We start from the raw sequence: 16,539 nt of genomic DNA on the forward strand, positions 1-16,539 counted from the left end.
CTTTTTTCCATTCAGCCACAAGAGCATTAGTGAGGTCGGGCACTGATGTTGGGTGATTAGACCTGGCTCGCAGTCGGCATTCCAATTCATCCCAAAAATTTTCAATGGGGTTGAGGTCAGGGCTCTGTGCAGGCCAGTCAAGTTCTTCCACACAAATCTCAACAAACCACTTCTGTATGGACCTCGCTTTCTGCACGGGTGCATTGTTATGCGTAAATGGGAAAGGGCCTTCCTCAAACTGTTGCCACAAAGTTGGAAGCACGGAATCATCTAGAATCTGTAGCGTTAAGATTTCCCTCCACTGGAACTAAGGGGCCTAGCCCGAACCATAAAAACAGCCCCATACCATTATTCCTCCCCCACCAAACATTAGTTGGCACTATACAGTTGGCACTATGCATTGAGGCAAGTAGTGTTCTCCTGGCACCCGCCAAACCCAGATTCGTCCGTCGTACTGCCAGATGGTGAAGCGTGATTCATCACTCCAGAGAACGCGTTTACACTGTTCCAGAGTCCAATGGCGGCAAGCTTTACACCACTCCAGCTGACACTTGGCATTGCGCATGAGGATCTTAGGCTTGTGTGCGGCTGCTCGGTCATGAAAACCCATTTCATGAAGCTCCCGACAAACAGTTCTTATGCTGACATTGCTTCCAGAGGCAGTTTGGAACTCGGTAGTGGTGCAACCGAGGACAACCGAGGCGCTTCAGTACTCGGTGGTCCCGTTCTTTGAGCTTGTGTGGCCTACCACTTCGCGGCTGACCCGTTGTTGCTCTTAGACATTTCCACTTCACAATACGAGCACTTACAGTTGACCGGGGCAGCTCTAGTAGGGCAGAAATTTGATGAACTGACTTGTTGGAAAGGTGTCATCCTATGATGGGGCCACGTTGAAAGTCACTGAGCTCTTCCGTAAGTCCATTCTACAGCCAATGTTTGTCTATGGAGATCGCATGGCCGTGTGCTCGATATTATGCACCTGTCAGCAACGGGTGTGGCTGAAATAGTCTAATCCACGTATTTATAGGGGCGTCCACATACTTTTGTATTTATAGTGTAGATCCGTCAACAGAAAGCATGCATTGTTAATGACATGCAGTGGAGTTAATGACGTTTATTTGCCACTCAAATAATGGCAAGGAATGATGCACCCTCACTACTTTCAGTGAGACTGTGGTAAACAGATGCAACGTTCAGTCTTTTCTAAGAAGAAGAAGAAGAGCCATGGACAATGGCCATAACCAGTGGTGGAAAAATTACCCAATTGTCATACTTGAGTAAAAGTAAAGATACCTTAATAGAAAATGACTCAAGTAAAAATAAAATCACCCAGTAAAATACTACTTGAGTAAAAGTCTAAAAGTATTTGGTTTGAAATATACTTAAGTATCAAAAGTAAATACGAAAATATACTTAAGTATCAAAAGTAAAAGTATAAATCATTTCTAATTCCTTATATTAAGCAAAGCAGAGGGCACCATTTTATTGTTTATTTTATTTTACGGATAGCCAGGGGCACTCTACAACATTCACACATTTACAAACGAAGCCTGTGTGTTTAGTGAGTCCACCAGATCACAGATAGTGGAGATGACCAGGGATGTTCTCTTGATAAGTGTGTGAATTGGACCATTTTCCTGTCCTGCTAAGCATTCAAAATGTAACGAGTACTTTTGGGTGTCAAGGTAAATGTGTGGAGTAAAAAGTACATTATTTTCTTAAAGAATTGAGTTCAGTAAAAGTAAAAGTAGTGAAAAATATTAAAGTAAAGTACAGATACGCCCAAAAACTACTTAAGTAGTACTTTAAAGTATTTTTACTTAAGTACTTTACACCACTGGCCACATACACCACATGCACATATCTCTCTCACTTTGGGAGACAATGAGTGTTCTGTTCATCAACACTAATAAAGAACTTTGACGTGGAAATTTCAGATGGGTTTTTCCCAGTATTTAATTGAGTCATAGTGAGTATGGCGTGTCTGACTCTGAACCCATACTGCCGCATAGTGAGTATGGTGTGTTTGACTCTGAACTTATACCGACGAAACACAAAATACAGTTTGTTAGATCAACATTTCAAAGGTCAGAATGTTCCCTTTCAGTTGACGGAGCACCTCCATAGTTGTGAGACCGTCACAAAGCTGTAGCCTCCATGTGGGACAGCGAAGGAGATCGACAGAGTGAGCGAACCCAAATACCGCAGTGAGTCTTCCCTCCTCTGTAGCTTGCTGCCTCTGTTCCAGTGCCCATCCCTCCTCCCTGCCCTCTATTGTCACTGTGCGTGGCTGAGGGCTGACTCAGCGATTGTGCAGCTACTAGGCAGGATGACTCACTGCTGGAAGTCAACACAACATCCCCTTTGACCCACTTAACATTCACAGCCCTACCACGGCCCTGCTGGAAACAGGCCGGCACACTTTCCCTAACGATTTATTACTCAGTAACGGAGCTAACAGTTATTTAGATATCTACATTCAGTATCACGCAGGGACATTCCTGTAATAGAGATGAGTGGTGAGATTGGTGCAGTCTTGGGGTTATTACTGATCGTTTGTTCTTGACGAGAACGATGCTTTTCACACCATAACTGACCAAGGAAAAGAGTGGAATTGTGCTGATGGTCTGGAGGAGATAGACACTTTCATGGATGGTCAGTGTTTAGCCAGTCACACCCTCGTCGCTTTCCTTCTAAATCTGGTTCCCTCCTCTCCAGTGTTGTGCCTTTTTGTAGGTGTAGTTGGCTGGTAGTGTGGTTAGGCCTTTGGTACTAGCAGAGAGCAATTTTCGGCTTTCTTGGCAATCATCTGTTTTAGTGTTCTACAACCATTAGCATTGAAATGAGAGAGGGAAGGAGATTTTGCCATTTTGATTCAGAGCCTCTTGGAATTGCTGTAGTTACAGTGCAGGATGGGGTGTGGAGGGAGGAATTCTTGTCATGAAAGCTTAGAAAGCTGTAAATTCTGAGCATAATGAATTCAACATTACACTTGCCTCGATAAAGAGATTATGGGGGGAAAAATACAGCTCTTCAGTTTAAGTTGATGTTATAATACCGTACCTACAATATTCACAATGCAAAATAGGGTAAGGCTATACCAACCTTCCTGATGACAAAGGTGGTAGATTCTGTAGAAGTAATTTGAAAGTTCCATAGCTTAGATGTGTTATTTCATCAACTGTAAGAATACTTTCCACCCTCTCCTTCTTTGCTTGGGTTGTGGCACGTGCTTGGCACAAAGTGTGACCATGGCAACATTGTGCATCTGACCACAACTCCACCATTCTCACATTCGCTAGAAAGACCAACCCCCCCTCCGATTCCTGTCTCCTCGGAAAAGGATTTGCAAAGAAATTACATTCTCTGTTTAAGACATAATAAAAATGGTATCCGAGCAACGAGCAGGAATAAAAACACATCTCCCTGGGCTCTGCAAAAACAAAATGATTCAATTACTGCACAAACACAGCTGTGATGGCCAGGTCTTTCCTCTGTGAGCAGGGCTCTGGACTCAGGTTATTTCTGGCCTCTCTGACTCCAGTCAGTAGCCACCAGTATATACTATTGAATGGCCAAACTGATAGGTGCACAGGACAGATATCTTAGCAGGCCTCTGCTCTGCGCTGAGCTGCCTTCAGACCCAGGCTCTGATCAAAGATCTGCAGTCGGTCTGCCATATGGGAACTCATTCATCACCTCTGTTTATCAATAACATTCTCATCGTCAGAGTGTAAACAAATCTGTAGTCAAGGCAACCTTCTGATTTAGATTGTAGAAAAACCATAGCATTCCATTGGAACGGGTCCCTGCCCAATATGGAAAGGAGAGAGAGGGTCCGCTTCTCAACTCCTTCCCTCAACTCCTTCCCTCAACTCCTTTACTCTGCACAGCTTTTTCATTCTCATCTTTAATTCTGTAGTTATGGATGGATCAACATGTACAGAATGGTTAACTGGAGGAAAATGGGGGAGGGTCATGCTTTTTACATTTCAGTGAAGGGGAGGGTTTAGTATTGTTTAAATCTAGTCCAGGGGAGGGTCATGCTTTTTACATTTCAGTGAAGGGGAGGGTTTAGTATTTAAAAAAATCTAGTCCAGGGGAGGGTCATGTCATTTGTAATTGATGAAATGTCTATATTTCTCAGTGTTGTAGAATTAGTTGCTTATTAGACTATATATCGATGTGTGCCCGATGCCACCCCTCATCTCCGATTCAACTCTGGGCACGCAATATTAAGTGTGCCTATTTTGAGGGATAGGCCTAGTCCAAAAATGCATTATCTTGCGCACGGACTAGCCTATATCCCCAGGGTTCGCCAACTGGCGGCCCAAGTCAGAATTTGGCACCCGACCATCCGCTCAAGAACAAATCGGCCCACGACTGAATCTAGTTGATGGTCCCTGTTATAGCCTATGTTCAGTTCAGTTTGAGAAGGATAGAGCAAAGATGAGGAGGACCGGAGGTCAACTTTGATAGTTTGCTACTACTATAATAGATTTGATTCAAAACAATGTATTTGTTGCCCATTATGTATTGGTCATAGTTATTGACCTCACAATAAGCCAGTTTCGAATAACTTACATTGTGGGGCTGAAACTTGAAGCAGCAGCCGCGGCACAATCAATCGGAAATGGACAGCTCATGGTGCTGAAAGTAGGCAAATTCCAGTAGGCATAATTAATTTACACCGTACTCATTTTTAATTAGACTTTACTAACAACAAGAGGGCTTTGTGTTAGAGCATATGTCTTCCTATTTAAGAAATAAGAGGTAGGCCTACCTGTTTTACAGACGAAATTAAGCTATAGGCTGCTATACACATTGATTTTATCGGTCTATTCCTTCACCCACCATGCACTCTTTAAATAGCCTACCTCTGTGTCAGTGAAGGCTGTTCAATTAATTAAAACCAAAACTGGAATTGAGAGCGTATGAGAAGGTATGCATGCCATAGGCTTACATTTAATGACAGAAAATGGCAAAAAGCACAGGCCTACCCATTGTTAGTTTAAGATTTAGAATAATATAAGGATTGGTTCTATAAAGTTATCTATAACAGCGCTTAGGTCCGCGATGTTGTATGCTGTAAAATGCCCGGGAAAGACGTGGCTCCGGTGCATAAGGGGATATAATTGGTTCGTTTCTTTGGCATTTAGAAGCTGAGCTACAACCTTCTATAGCCGAGGAGACAAAAATTGACTTTGCTTTGGAAGTAATCTAATTCTGTCACTATGAATTGAGATATTCACTTTCTGTGTAGAAGATGTTTAAACCCAGACAGCATTTAGGGAAACGCCTACCTACCTTGTTACCTACACTAGCTGGGTTAAGCCACGGAAGAAGAGTAGCCAGCAGTTTAAGCTTAAAATCTTCTGCATCAGTAGGCTTAATCTGTCTGGGGTGGAAAGGTAGGCCTAACCTATGCAAGTAACATGCTCCGATTCCTTATGACGTCTCAGATTTAATTATTTGCAAACAGGGAGAGCTTCGGTTGCAAACATGTCACACTGATTTGGCATTGGAGAAATATGATAAGATGAACACATGGACCTATCTCTCTGTCCATTCTTAGCATGTCATTTGTGTGGTATTAAAAAATATTCTGCTAATATGTCAAATGACATAGAATTGCATGAAATACGATGATAGACTCATGCAAGGCTTTTACTATAAAGGAGATCTTTCCACCCCTACCCTTGTCCACAGTGGTCTGCAAACCCACAACGTTCTGGCCTGCAGCCCTGTACACTATCAAAATTCCTGTGCTGCCATGCAATGCTTACAGGACAAAAAAAAACAGTTTTTAAAACTGCATATCTAAGGCTCTGGTCTGTCCAAGAAGTGATGCTAAATGGTATAGACATGTTCTCTGCTATCCACTTTGTTTTAGTTGTTATTTTGGGCATAGGTGAGGGTCACTCTTTTTTTTCAAGGTTCAGGGAGGGTTTAGGGGGAGGGCCATCCATTTTGATTTCAGAGAGGTCCGATTTTCTCCACGTAAGTAACCCTTATCATAAATAACGTTCATTACCTTAACGTTCGAGAAGGCAACACTAGTTTCACCGCTAGGTTATTGGGTACTTTTAAATGATGGTCTCAGACCTCTATTCACCTGTACAGTTAAGAAACTGTCCTGTGTTGCTGTGGGGTTGAGACAGAGAGACAGTAGGGCACAGGTGAAAGAAGGACAGGTTTGTGTGGCTAGAGGCTACCATTAGGGGCCTGTAAAAGTCTAGTTTGCACAGATGGATGCTGTAGCTAGGGGGTATGTGGATGGAGGGAGCTATGAAAACATAAGGACCTCATAAAAGGGAGGCAGGGATAAGTGGAGAAGAGGGACATGCCCTAAAGTCCAGAAATGCACGTTTGGAGTTCACTTTAAATGTCATGGAAATATTTCAAAAATAGGAACTAACCTCAATGAAAGTATGTTAGTGTTTACTTTTGCTGCAGGGGTGGTTGGTGTTCATATTCCAGCTCAATGTGTTTAATGAGAGGAACTCTATCCATGGGCCAGACAGGGGAAAATCCATGGTCAGGAGTCTTGTCTGTGCGAGCTAGACCCCAAATAGGCAAAATAGGCACCCAATTGAGAAGTATACCACACATTGAAAATGGACTTGGCCTTGTACTCAAATTGTTACAATATCTTGAGTCTTTCTCCCTCCTAAACGTTTTGTGGTGTTATCATTTGGCTAAAACACATATGATTATGAATGCCTGAAATGGAAGCGAACCTCTCTTCATCTTGACTGGAGAGCTGCAGCTCTGCTGTAAACGTTCTCTACTAAAAACAAACGTTATGTAACCGTTAAATAGACATACTGTGAGTTTGTTGTACCCGTGGCAGTGTTGAATTGCCTTCTCTTTTTTGGAAATTCATAAAGCCCCAGATTGTCTGTCTGGTTTCCAGGCCTCTGGTTTCTATCACGAGAGTTTCTCTCTGCTCTACTTGTTAGCTTTGGAACATTTACACAGTAACTCTATCTCTTCTCCATGATCCCTCTTCCGGCACTGATTGTACATACTTGTGTATGTGCGCTCTGCGTTCAGCAGGCCAAGACAAAGGACTCTGAACCCCGAAATTACAGCCGACTGTTTTCTTTGAACCCTGTTTAGATATAAAGTTGACATAAGTGAAGTGGACATGAAAACACAATTTGTCCTGCTGTTACTGTTTAAAATAGGATGTATACAACTGGTTTCCTCTCTTCTCAGTGGAGTCGCTGCTTTCAATATATTTGTTTTATAACTGTCCTGAATAGGAACACAGTGAAGCCAGACTAAATAAACGTGAAATAAAGGATGCTGTCTCTGCCACCACAGATGCTTTATTACGATTCAACTTCAAAAAGCATAAACCTTATCATACAGAATGCCCTCAAGGACATGATGCATCTTTTATTTAATGCAAACTGTAGTAAAATAATACACTAGCCATCCCTGGATCAAATGTAATGTTGGTATGGGAGGAATGATTTAAACAAAAAAATAGATATATCTGAAACCGATGTCGTCTGCTCAGAGCAGGATGCCATGGTTGAGAAAGCTGGAAGCATTTAAAATGTTGTGCTTCTGAGAGCATTATTGCAGACTGTTAATTGCATGAGATCTGCAATGTAATACAGTCATGTCCAATTACGCTCCCTGGGCCGGCTCCTAGGGCCTGTATGGGCTCTCTGAAGCACCTTCACACTCCACTCCACTCCAACCTCTCTGTGTGGACACCAAGAAGCCCATAGAGACGCCATTAACCAACAACGTTAACCCTTTGAGGAAGGATATCCTACAATGTTCTATTTTGGAATGTTACATTTAATTGAAAGAGATGATGATCACCGGAGAGTTGATATTGTGACACCGGTATTCCACAAAGGGTTCAACTTCATGGACACCAGGGCAACTACACGAAACCTAAAGGGCAGCATGAGAAGTGGGTTGTACAGATTTGAGCACTGTACTCGCAATACATCTTTAACTCAGCTTGTATGTGCAAATGACATTTCATTACATTTGGATGGATTACCCCTTTGTACACAATCACTCAATTAATGGGCCTTCATGAGCAAGAACAAACACATACATACATATGCATGCATTTATAGCATGTGCTCATAAACAAACCGTAGTCTATACATTGTTTGGCTAGACATGCAAACACATGAACGTAGGCACCATGCCTATATATTAGACTATATCGTTTTGCATATTGTATGTGCAAATGATCTCTGAATGCCTTTTATAGGGCAGGCTGGTGCATATGGGATTTTTGCTCAGTGAAAATATGGAAGTAATTAGAGATACCAAGAGAACATTGCTCAATCGTTGTGGGCTAAACAGCAAAGCAACTGTGGCTTGTGAGGTGCCCCAAAGTCATGCAGATGTATATTTTGTTTGTTGAAAATCTGACCAAAAGAAGGCAAATAATCAACAAAACATAATTGAATAAATGATTACTGTTGGTGGTGGTGTTCCACTGAGCATGGAGACAAAGAACCACTATGGTTGCACTTTTCTTTATTTACAGTAATTGGTTCCATACACATGTACTGTATACACTGTTATAGGTTACGGTTCATACAGCATGGTCGCTTCTGGTACATTTATGTAGAAAGTAGTACTTACCCCTTTCTTCTTGTCCACTTATCCAGGATGAGTTTCATCCGTTCATCGAGGCCCTTCTGCCGCATGTGCGTGCCTTCGCCTACACCTGGTTCAACCTGCAGGCGCGCAAACGCAAGTACTTCAAGAAGCACGAGAAAAGGATGACTAAGGACGAAGAGCGGGCAGTGAAGGACGAGCTGCTGGGAGAGAAGCCCGAGGTCAAGCAGAAGTGGGCGTCGCGTCTGCTGGCCAAACTGCGCAAGGACATCCGGCCCGAGTGCCGCGAGGACTTTGTGCTGTCCATCACGGGGAAGAAGCCCCCCTGCTGCGTCCTCTCTAACCCTGACCAAAAGGGCAAGATGAGGAGGATCGACTGCCTGCGTCAGGCCGACAAGGTATGGAGGCTGGACCTGGTCATGGTCATCCTGTTCAAGGGCATCCCGCTGGAGAGCACGGACGGAGAGCGCCTGGTCAAGGCTGGGCCGTGCAACAACCCCATCCTCTGTGTCCAGCCACACCACATCAGTGTCTCGGTCAAGGAGCTGGACCTCTACCTGGCCTACTTCGTACAGGAGAGAGGTACTGCACTGCACTCACATTCTCGCTAGTGTTTTATCAACGGTTCCTTTTGCACCAGTGTCATGTCAGTGGAGGAAGTCTACACAGATGCTGTGGCGTAGTGAACAACTGTTGACTCAGTGGAGGATCTTTTGAACAACCACTTTACTGAGTCACACAGCACTGTAGAAGTTGGTCTTGAGAGAGTGAGGGGATACCTAGTCGGTTGTACAACTGAATGCATTCAACTGAATAGTGTCTTGTGCATTTAACCCAACCCCTCTGAATCAGAGTGGTGCGGGGGATTGTCTGAATGGGGATTAACTGCCTTGCTCTAGGGCACAACAGCAGATTTTAGCACCTTGCCAGCTCAGGGATTTGAACAAGAAACATTTCAATTACTGGCCCAGTGATCTTAACCACTAAGCTACTTGCCACCCAGAGAGAGCGAGAGAGACAGATAGTTAGCGAGAGAGAGAGAGAGAGAGAGAGAGAGAGAGCAAGTGAGAGAGAGAAAGTGAGAGAGAGAGAGAGAGAGAGAGAGAGAGAGAGAGAGAGAGAGAGAGAAGAAAGTAGAAAGAGAGAAATGAACTGGAGCCAAGTCCTGACAGTGTAAATCATTTTAAATGAGCATGGATTTCGAACGCCAGCCTCAGAGATGTGTTCAAATGTACAGTGTTTAATAAAAGGGTGTAGCCTGGTAGTTAGAGGTGAAAGCTGGGCACCAGCTGATGCACAGACAGGCAGGCAGGGTGCCTCTCAGGGCTAGAGCCAGCAGCCATCAGACAGGGCCACTCTCTGCATCCTCTGCTACTTGGCTCAGAGTGGGGTGACCTGGCAGGCTGGTTGGGACCCATGGCAGAGGCCAAGGAGGAGCTGTCCCATCAGAGGAGGCAGCCCCTCCCCGGCCCCTGCCATAGGTCTCAACCAGCCTGCCAGGTCACCCTACATAACCCCAGATGAGCCTGTGCGCCCACTATTAAGCTAATAGGCTGTTCTATTAGACCTCTTTAGTGGCAGGGAGGAGCAAAGCCTGTCATCAAATACAATTATGATCATAAAAATAAATCCTCTGCTACTGTCAGCATATGTTAACAATGCAAACAGTTTTGAAATATTATGGGAAGCAATTGGCTCCATATGCAGGTAAAATCATTATTTTGCTGTACAATATACTGAATGCAGGGAATCAGCACTGCAGAAGACCCTCCTCAGCCCCTCTGTGTTTGAGCAGAGCAGACAGACAGGGTCTTCTCTATGGCCTGGTTGTGTGTGTGTGTGTGTGTGTGTGTGTGTGTGTGTGTGTGTGTGTGTGTTGTGTTACATTATCAGTAATTGCTTTCATTTTACTATACATTCTTAGCTGAATATTTTTTTTACAAGACTTTTCAAGCTTGTTAGCTTAGTTTATTTTCTTCTTAATTATTAACATCTTTTATTTAGGATTTTGTCCATGTTTGACTCTGAATATGATAGTGTCACGGGCGGAGAGAAGGATTGGAGGACCAAAACGCGGCGTGGTATGTGTTCATGATGAAATTTAATAAAGAAAACACTGAACACTGAAACACACTATACAAAACAATAAACAAATAACGACCGTGAAGCTAAATGAGAACTGTGATGACACAAGCAATCAACATAGACAATCACCCACAAACAAACAGTGAAACCCAGGCTACCTAAGTATGTCTCAATCAGAGACAACTAATGACACCTGCCTCTGATTGAGAACCATACTAGGCCGAAACATAGAAATCCCAAAATCATAGAAAAACAAACATAGACTGCCCACCCCAACTCACGCCCTGACCATACTAAATAAATACAAAACAAAGGAAATAAAGGTCAGAACGTGACAGATAGGCCTAAAGCTGAAATCCTTTCTGTGCTAGTCAATCTCAGGTCAATTTGCCCCTGCCCCTTTCTGTGCTGGTCAATCTGCCCCTGAACAAGACAGATAACTCACTGTTTCCCGGTAGGCCATCATTGTAAATAAACATTTGTTCTTAACTGATTTGCCTAGTTAAATAAAGGTTAAAAAAATCTGCTGTATTTGTTTAGATTGAATAAATATGGCTGTTCCTGAGGTGAACAGAAAAAGGAAGATGACAGAGAGAGCGAGAAGAGAGGGAAGCCTGATAGCTGAGCTAGTGCTGGAAATTATTTCTGTCCTCAGCTGTGAGCTCCCAGCTAGCACATAATGCTCTGAGAACCATCCCAGCTAGCACATAATGTTATGAGAACCATCCCAGCTAGCACATAATGTTATGAGAACCATATGTTTCTTAGAGCTTGGTGAGAGCGTGATTAACCTATGGTTAGTTTGCATACAACCTTCCCACAACTTTCTGGGAATGGTGCAGGACAGTTGCTTGGCTTTGGAACATTCTCAGCAGAAGTTGACAAAAAAACTTTATTTTAATGAAACTTTATTTCATTACCTTAACAGAACATTTCCTAAAAGTTCAAATGTGGTTACATTTCATTTCAATTTTTGTAATGTTCTAGGAACGTTCGTCAACTGGTTAGGAAACTAGTTTCCTCATGGTTCTATTTAAAGTAATGTTCTCAAATTGTTCTGAGAATGTTAAGAAAACTTTCCATAAAAACTTTAGTAACGTTAAGAATGTTATTTAAAAACATATTCATTCCATTCTCAGCATCAACATAACTCGCTCTATCCTTTATCTGGTTGCGTTTGTTCACGTGTGTTGGCCGCACCCGGTAATTGGCCACACCTGATCTTAATGAGTGCTTGATTCCTTTGAAATGGGGTCTGTTTGAAGAGACTAAAATGAACAGCTTTGTATGCGCAAAAAACATGTCATGCTAGCTTCATCCTGGTGATGAATTGGACTAATTCCACCGATCGAGAGCAAAAGATTATATGTTCAATTCTCACAGATGCCTTGTCACAAACAAAAATAAATATGTTTACATGATTAATGCCTGAGGAAATGAATTTCCATGTGCCCTATCTGTATTTTGAGTTTAAAACAATTCAAACAAAATAAGCTGGCAGTGTTATTAAAAGTCTTAATGAAACATTCAGTGAAAGTTTTAAGGAAGTTATTCCAAAACCTATCATTTCTGTTCTCAGAGCGTTAATAAAACCTCCCAAGAAACTTTAAAGAAACCAGAGTAAGATGTTCTCAGAAACTCCCTGCAACCTAAAAATAAACGTTCCCAGAACAAGCGAAATGTTCACTTCAGTTTTACAAGTCAGGAAACATATAGCTTTGGCCCACAACCTATATGGAACCAAAAACATATGTTCCCACAACTTCCATGGAACCAAATAAACTAGCTGGGCTGTGTGTCTGCCACTGATCTACCTCTGGCCTGGCTGGCTCTGGCCCCTCCCACCAGTAAACCCTGTCACCCCCCCCCCCATCCCCCCCCCACCCCTCCCTGAGGCAACCTTCACCCTGAGATGTCTGGGTCATGGTGCAGCACAGCCTCCCTGTCACCTGACCTGCCTAATAGCCTACAAACTCCTGGCTGTAAACACTCTGATAAGGAGCTGCAGCTTTTCACTTTCACTCAGACCAAAGAAAGAGGGAGGGCGGGAGGGAGGAGGCTAGTTCTGAGAGAGGGAAAGGAAAGGAAGGAGGGGGAGAGAGAGGGAGAGCAGAGAGGCAACCAGTCAGCATTTGTTCTTAAAGGCACAGACCCCCCTTTCAGTTCCAAGGATATGTTGTGCTCTGATTCCTTCCTCAGAGCTCTCTCTCCACCTCCTCCCTCCCTCCCTCCCTGATCTCATCTCTGGGTTGGACAGGGAGAGCAGTGTTAGCAGTGTTAAGCCATCAGACAGCAACACCAGCTGGGCTGTGTTGGTCCCTGCTCATTTGCTGGCCTGTGTTTTGGTATCTTTACTAATTGAGCAGAGTGCAGTACTCCCGCATGCATTGAGCAGAGTGCAGTACTCCCGCATGCATTGGATCCCCAAGGATGATGCTGGGTTAAAGCTGGTTGTTTTCTGCCTCTATGTTAATCAGAGTTTCATTTGCAGCAATAATGTGTTTACACAACTCCCCTGTTTGGTTTATTACTCATATTTGTGTTAATAGTTTTTATTGCAGAATAATAAATGATGACCCAATGTAACTGTGCCAACTCTTTTAACAGGTTCTACTTGTCTTCTGTCATTCTGAATTTTTCTTGTGTTTGAAGACTTTTTATTAAACTCAATATAGCATAAAAATTGTCACAATAGATGGTACGGTGGTTTGACCAATTTCACAAAACACTCTTGTGAGGAGACAGTGCCAAGTTCTAAGTGAGCACTTACTGAGAATCCGAGCTCAGCCTCTCTGCCTCGAGCTGCCCGTGAACCCCTCCTCCATCTGCTGCCACGGCACTGCACAAAAAACACATTGTGTGTGTGCACCGTAACATTATGCTGTTATGTCACACACACTAAACTACCACACTGTACAGTTGTCTCTGTGACCGTTGAGCAGCATACCGTAAATCTGCACCCTGCACTGTGGCGGCCACTTCCTGCTGCAGAGGCTCAGACTCAGAGAGATCCCGCTCTCTCAGGCTCAGTCACAGACACGCATGTTCAGTCAACACAGCCACAGAGGAATGTGCTCCGCGGCTCTGGCAACGGACATTTAGAAGGGATGGGAGGAGGAGCGGGCCTCCAAAGGGTCAAGTTCAGCAGTGTTGTTCTCCTCCGACGGGGGGAGGTGTTCTGCTCTCGTACCTGGAGTTATTTAACAGCCAATGGAACAGATTGTCATAGACACTTGAGCTAATTATATCACCTTGGACAGCTACAAATGTTACCGTGAGCATCCAGCCTTCCCCCTCTGGTTATTATCAAAGATCACTGCCAGTAGTTTGAAGGTGCAATAGTATGACTGATATGGAAAGAAAATTAAATATAAATGGCCTTTACATTTAATTGAAGCAACGTCAATGTTGGCTTGAACCCGGCTACGTTCATTGGTAGGCTACGTGGTTCAGCATAGGAATGAATAAATTGGGAAGTGGTGTTAATGACCAATATTCAAGCACATATGTTTAAAGTTAAACCCCCCAACCCTATCCTTCCCTATTACCACCGTGGCTTACACACACACACACACACACACACACACACACACACACACACACACACACACACATTCATATATTTACATTTGAGTCATTTAGCAGAGTCTCTTATCCAGAGCCACTAACAGTATCGAGTGTATACAGCCCTGGCAGCGCCATGTTCTACCAACTGAGCCACACGACAGACACACACGCACACAGACACAGAGAGAGAAGGAGAGGGAGGTCACGGGGGAAAGTCAAAGACATTGCAGCTCTATGGTAATCAATCTAGTGGATCGATGAGCTGGGAGTGTGCTGGCAGAATGCAGGCATTGTGCTGAGTCTGGTCTCTATATTGGAAAGGCTCTCTGTATTGGAGCGGCTCTCTGCATTGGAGCAACTCTCTGCATTGGAGCGGCTCTCTGCATTGGAGAGGCTCTCTGCATTGGAGCGGCTCTCTGCATTGGAGAGGCTCTCTGCATTGGAGCAACTCTCTGCATTGGAGCGGCTCTCTGCATTGGAGAGGCTCTCTGCATTGGAGAGGCTCTCTGCATTGGAGCGGCTCTCTGCATTGGAGCGGCTCTCTGCATTGGAGCGGCTCTCTGCATTGGAGCGGCTCTCTGCATTGGAGAGGTTCTCTGCATTGGAGCGGCTCTCTGCATTGGAGCGACTCTCTGCATTGGAGCGGCTCTCTGCATTGGAGCGGCTCTCTGCATTGGAGCAACTCTCTGCATTGGAGCGGCTCTCTGCATTGGAGAGGTTCTCTGCATTGGAGCGGCTCTCTGCATTGGAGCGACTCTCTGCATTGGAGCGGCTCTCTGCATTGGAGAGGCTCTCTGCATTGGAGCGGCTCTCTGCATTGGAGAGGCTCTCTGCATTGGAGCGGCTCTCTGCATTGGAGAGGCTCTCTGCATTGGAGCGGCTCTCTGCATTGGAGAGGTGTCAGTGGACATGTGAGAGAACTCAGATAGGCAAACTGTCAGAGGCGTAAGGATACTAATGTTTCTGATTACTAGTAGCACCATGCAACACTGACTCAATTAGAGATATGCTGTTGTTGTTACTCATTGGCTTTCTAAAGAGATCTTTGTGTTTGCATTAAAGTATCATTTTAGCACAGTAAGGGGTCTTAGGTATACATCAATATCTGTTCATTTGGACTCAAATCATGATCTTTAAATGAGGACTTGGATTTAGTAACACGTCCAAAAGAACACTTGTTTTTTTTGTCTTAAAATACAAAATCGAATGCAGATACTGTTTTCAGATAATGCTTTTCAGGTTCTCAACTTTATACTTCAGAATGTAGGGCCAATGGTTATTGAACCATTTAAAGTAGGCCTAGCGATGACTGGTGATCAATTTCACTTGAACTTAGGCCCAAACAGGTGTATATATAGACCATAGAGTGTATATCTACCTACCACAAGTGTTTTTATTTGTAGTTATCAATAACAAATTCCACTCAACAAGCTCAATCATATTTGGAGAGTCTAATGAGATAGGAGGATTATATTTGAAATTTTCAAGCAGAGTGCTTTGATGCTTTCTGATTCCCTGTCTCTGTGTTATAACAGGGCTTTCTGATTCCCTGTCTCTGTGTTATAACAGTGCTTTCTGATTCCCTGTCTCTGTGTTATAACAGGGCTTTCTGATTCCCTGTCTCTGTGTTATAACAGGGCTTTCTGATTCCCTGTCTCTGTGCTATAACAGTGCTTTCTGTTTCCCTGTCTCTGTGTTATAACAGTGCTTTCTGATTCCCTGTCTCTGTGTTTAACAGGATTCCCTGTCTCTGTGTTATAACAGTGCTTTCTGATTCCCTGTCTCTGTGTTATAACAGGGCTTTCTGATTCCCTGTCTCTGTGTTATAACAGGGCTTTCTGATTCCCTGTCTCTGTGTTATAACAGTGCTTTCTGATTCCCTGTCTCTGTGTTATAACAGGGCTTTCTGATTCTCTGTCTCTGTGTTATAACAGTGCTTTCTGATTCCCTGTCTCTGTGTTATAACAGTGCTTTCTGATTCTCTGTCTCTGTGTTATAACAGGGCTTTCACCCTGTCTCTGTGTTATAACAGTGCTTTCTGATTCCCTGTCTCTGTGTTATAAATTCCCTGTCTCTGTGTTATAACAGTGCTTTCTGATTCCCTGTCTCTGTGTTATAACAGGGCTTTCTGATTCCCTGTCTCTGTGTTATAACAGGGCTTTCTGATTCCCTGTCTCTGTGTCATAACAGTGCTTTCTGATTCCCTGTCTCTGTGTTATAACAGGGCTTTCTGATTCCCTGTCTCTGTGTTATAACAGGGCTTTCTGATTCCCTGTCTCTGTG

The 16,539-nt window shown here is 43.7% G+C and overlaps 1 protein-coding gene across 7 annotated transcripts in view; it reads left to right on the top strand.

Moving 5' to 3' along the window:
• LOC115144966 (nuclear factor 1 C-type-like) overlaps positions 1–16,539 on the top strand; it is a 136,381-nt gene that overhangs the window by 28,506 nt on the left and 91,336 nt on the right. For all 7 annotated transcript variants that reach the window (XM_029686143.2, XM_029686147.2, XM_029686148.2 and 4 more), the window contains exon 2: positions 8,655–9,186. In XM_029686143.2, the coding sequence (XP_029542003.1) occupies positions 8,655–9,186 (532 nt within the window). The remainder of the gene's footprint in view (positions 1–8,654; positions 9,187–16,539) is intronic.

The sequence above is a fragment of the Oncorhynchus nerka genome, linkage group LG17, assembly GCF_034236695.1.
Source record: "Oncorhynchus nerka isolate Pitt River linkage group LG17, Oner_Uvic_2.0, whole genome shotgun sequence".
In the NCBI taxonomy this organism is placed as follows: domain Eukaryota; kingdom Metazoa; phylum Chordata; class Actinopteri; order Salmoniformes; family Salmonidae; genus Oncorhynchus; species Oncorhynchus nerka.